This window comes from Trichosurus vulpecula, chromosome 2, assembly GCF_011100635.1.
Source record: "Trichosurus vulpecula isolate mTriVul1 chromosome 2, mTriVul1.pri, whole genome shotgun sequence".
In the NCBI taxonomy this organism is placed as follows: Eukaryota; Metazoa; Chordata; class Mammalia; order Diprotodontia; family Phalangeridae; genus Trichosurus; species Trichosurus vulpecula.
Window position 1 is genome coordinate 86,354,592 of NC_050574.1, and position 3,576 is coordinate 86,358,167.

The 3,576-nt window shown below is 36.4% G+C and overlaps 1 protein-coding gene across 1 annotated transcript; it reads left to right on the top strand.

Annotated features, from left to right (window-relative positions):
* The first annotated feature begins 656 nt into the window (after window positions 1-656).
* On the top strand, window positions 657-1,607 carry LOC118836606 (olfactory receptor 51H1-like). The gene has a single exon (XM_036743848.1). The coding sequence runs from the start codon at window positions 657-659 to the stop codon at window positions 1,605-1,607; it is 951 nt and encodes a 316-aa protein (XP_036599743.1).
* The last annotated feature ends 1,969 nt before the right edge of the window (window positions 1,608-3,576 follow it).

The window sequence follows — 3,576 nt, forward strand, 5'->3', positions numbered from 1 at the left end:
TTGCATTCTTTTAGATTTGACAAAGTTATTTACATACTTTCATCTGAGAAAGTGTCCATAATTATTTTTTCTGAATTTTCTGTTTTCCTTCTGATGTTGGCTGCATTTGTTTGATTTGCACAAAACCTTTTTAAATTTAACATAATCAAAATTATACATTTTACACCTAACTTTGCTCTCTATCTCTTCTTTATTAATTTTTTTTTTTGCAAATCCGTAAGTCTGATAAGAAGTACGTTCTCTGTTTTTCTAATATTCTTGTAGAAAATCTCTCTTCATGTTTAGGTACTGTATCCATTTTGACCTCCTCTTGGTAAATAGTGTAAGATATTGGTCTATACCCAGTTTCTGCATTCTACTTTCCAGTTTCCCAACAATTTTTACCAAATAATGAATTCTTATTGAATATTAACTCTTAAGGATAATTTTTTTTGTTTGTATCCTCATTTTTTTCAGACAAACAAACCAAAGACAATAAATGGAGTTACCATACTTGAGATCCCTAAGGAGTTAAAGGGTAAAGTCAGTGTGAAAACCCCTTTGTCTGCATCCCTTTCTGCCTGACTTAACGGTACCTTTCTACCCAGCCTATAAGAGACTATTTCTTCACTTCTGCAGCTACCTCCTAAGCAAACTAACCCCCCTACTGGTGAACCATGCTTACCATGAATGGCTCTCACATCAATCATCACAGTTTTTTGCTGACGGGCATACCAGGAATGCCAGAGAAAAACTCCTGGATGGCATTCCCACTGGGACTCCTCTACACCCTCACTTTTCTTGGCAATGGAACCATCTTATCCATCATCAAGATAGATAGCAGCCTCCATGAACCCATGTACTATTTCCTTTCTATCTTGGCACTGACTGATGTGGGTCTCTGTGTGTCTACCCTGCCTACTATGCTCAGCATTTTCTGGTTCAATGCCCCTGAAATCTCTTTTGATGAGTGTATCACTCAGATGTTCTTTATACATGTATTTGGTATCATGGAATCTGGGGTGTTGGTGTCCATGGCCTTTGACCGCTTTGTAGCCATACGAGATCCATTGCGTTATGCTTCCATCCTCACCTCTGGGGTCATTGGCAAAATTGGAGTAGCTGTCCTTGCCCGTGCCATCTGTGTGGTCTTCCCTGTGCCCTTTCTTATCAAGAGACTGCCTTTCTGCCACTCTAATATCCTCTCTCACTCTTACTGCCTCCACCAGGATATCATGAGACTTGCTTGTGCTAGTACACGTGTCAATAGCCTTTATGGCCTTATTGTTGTCATTTGTACTTTGGGGTTGGATGTCCTTCTCATTCTCTTCTCTTATGTGCTCATCTTGAAGACTGTGCTTGGCATTGCCTCATGGACTGAGAGGCTCAAGGCCTTCAATACCTGCCTCTCTCACATCTGTGCATTGTTGCTTTTATACATACCCTTCATTGGTGCCACCATGATCCACCGCTTTGGAAAGCATCTGTCACCCATTGTTCACACACTGATGGCCAATGTGTATCTGCTACTTCCACCTGTACTTAACCCCATTATTTATAGTATAAAGACTAAGCAGATCCGTAAGAGAATAGTCCAAGTATTGTTTAGGAGAAAGGGCAGGGCTTAGTGGATGCTTGGTATTAGAGAAAGTTAAGTGATAATCCCCAAGTAGAATGTTCAAGGGAGGGCAGGGAAGGCAATAAGCAAGTATATCATGCTGACTATGTGCTAGGCACTGTGCTAAGTGCTTTACAAATATTATATCAGATGATCCTCACAGCATCCCTGAAAAGTAGTGCTGTTATGATATCCATTTTACAGCTGAAAAAAAAAACTTATGACTTGCCCAGTGTCACACAGCTAGTAAAGGTCTGAGACCAGATTTCAACTCAAGTCTTTGTGATTCCAGGCCAAGTATTCTATTCACACTGCCATCTACTTGTCCCTAGCTATTTCTCGTAAATAGTACTGAAACAATTGGATTGTCTTGACCACTTAAAAATGGGTACAAAGATTGCTATCAGAATTTAGGATGCATTATAGTCACCCTGATATCATAGAATTTGCATATCATTTCATGTTATAGAGATCTTACACATATATGCTTCTATGTGATTTCTATAGATTTGTAGATTCTTACAGTCGAAAGAATTGTTATCTCTTTATCTAGGTCAACTAATGCTCAAAGTATAAATTCTGTCAAGATTGTCCCTGAAAAAGATAATCCAGGTGGTACATGAAGAACATCAGTTGCCTTGTGAAGCAGACAGAATAAGAATTATTATTCCAATTTTACAAATGAACAAATTGAGAAAGTGAGAAGTAAAATGACTCATACTTCTACTAAGTAGAAGAGTTGGAATTTACATAAAAACATTTTGACTCTATATCCAGTGTACATATATATCATATTGAAATGCCACAATAAACTGATTTTTCTATTGAAGACAGCATATATTTGTGCATAGATGTGTATGTATATATACATAATGTATGAATTTATATAAGAATGTATATCTACGTTCATACACATGTATGTGTATGATGTATAATGTATCTGTACGTATAAATGTATACGAATATGTACACATATACAATATACATGTTCATATATGTGTATACTAAGTTGGAGGTGAATATAATGAGTAACTTGTATATTCTTTGGTGAATTAATAAACTATGAATTATTTGAATTATTAATGATGCAGGGAAATGCTTACTCAATTTGGAGTTAAAAGACCTTTGTTTGAATCCTAGCTTTACTTCTTATATCTTATATAACCTTGGGCAAGTTGCTTGAACCCTACATTCCTGTGTCTATAAAATAAAAAGCATTTAACTAGATGATCTCCAAAAGGCTTCCTCTGAATCCCATGGACCAATGATCTAACTTGTGAACTTCTTGCTGTAAATTATAATTAGACATGGGATCAATAAGTATTCCCTCTTGTTGCTGGTAGATGTACTCTATTGTTGGGTCCTTGGACCTCTTTTTTAGAAGAGGAGAAGTGAAATCAGTTAAAGAGTTAAAAAATACTCTTCTTCAGAGAAGGATAAAAGTGTTTTATTCTTAGGTATTTAGATTAAAAACTCCTGCAATCAAAGAAGAAGAAGATGTGGGCATTGGAGAAATCTTGTAGTTGTTGGTGAAAACGTACTTTTTTTCTTTACCTCTGGTCAGTTGCTTCTTTTGAAGCTCTGGGCATGGTGATAAAAGCCAAGTTTCATTCATTCACTAGGCTCAGTCAAGATGAAGAATCAGTAATCATTTTCTTCTGTAAGAGCTAATAACTGCCACCTGACTATTCTTCACCCAATCATGTTTCATGCTTTCCTATCTCCATGTTCTTGTTCATGTCAGTCCTTCTAGTAAGAATGTCGACTCATTTTTACAGGGTGATATTCTACTCATTCTTTAAGACCCAGTTCAAAGACCACCTATGATATGAAATATGATATGAAAACTTTTTTTTTAATTTCCCCAAATTAAAGGTATGTGTTTTACTCTGTAGACCTCACTCAGATAACATTTTGTTTGAACTCATTTTATGTGATTACTTTGTCTTGTGTTTGTGATACAGTGTTCTGACAGACAG

What these genes read in the sequence shown, in the direction of transcription:
- LOC118836606 (XM_036743848.1), top strand. Translation starts at nt 657, where the DNA reads ATGCTTACCATGAATGGCTCTCACATCAATCATCACAGTTTTTTGCTG.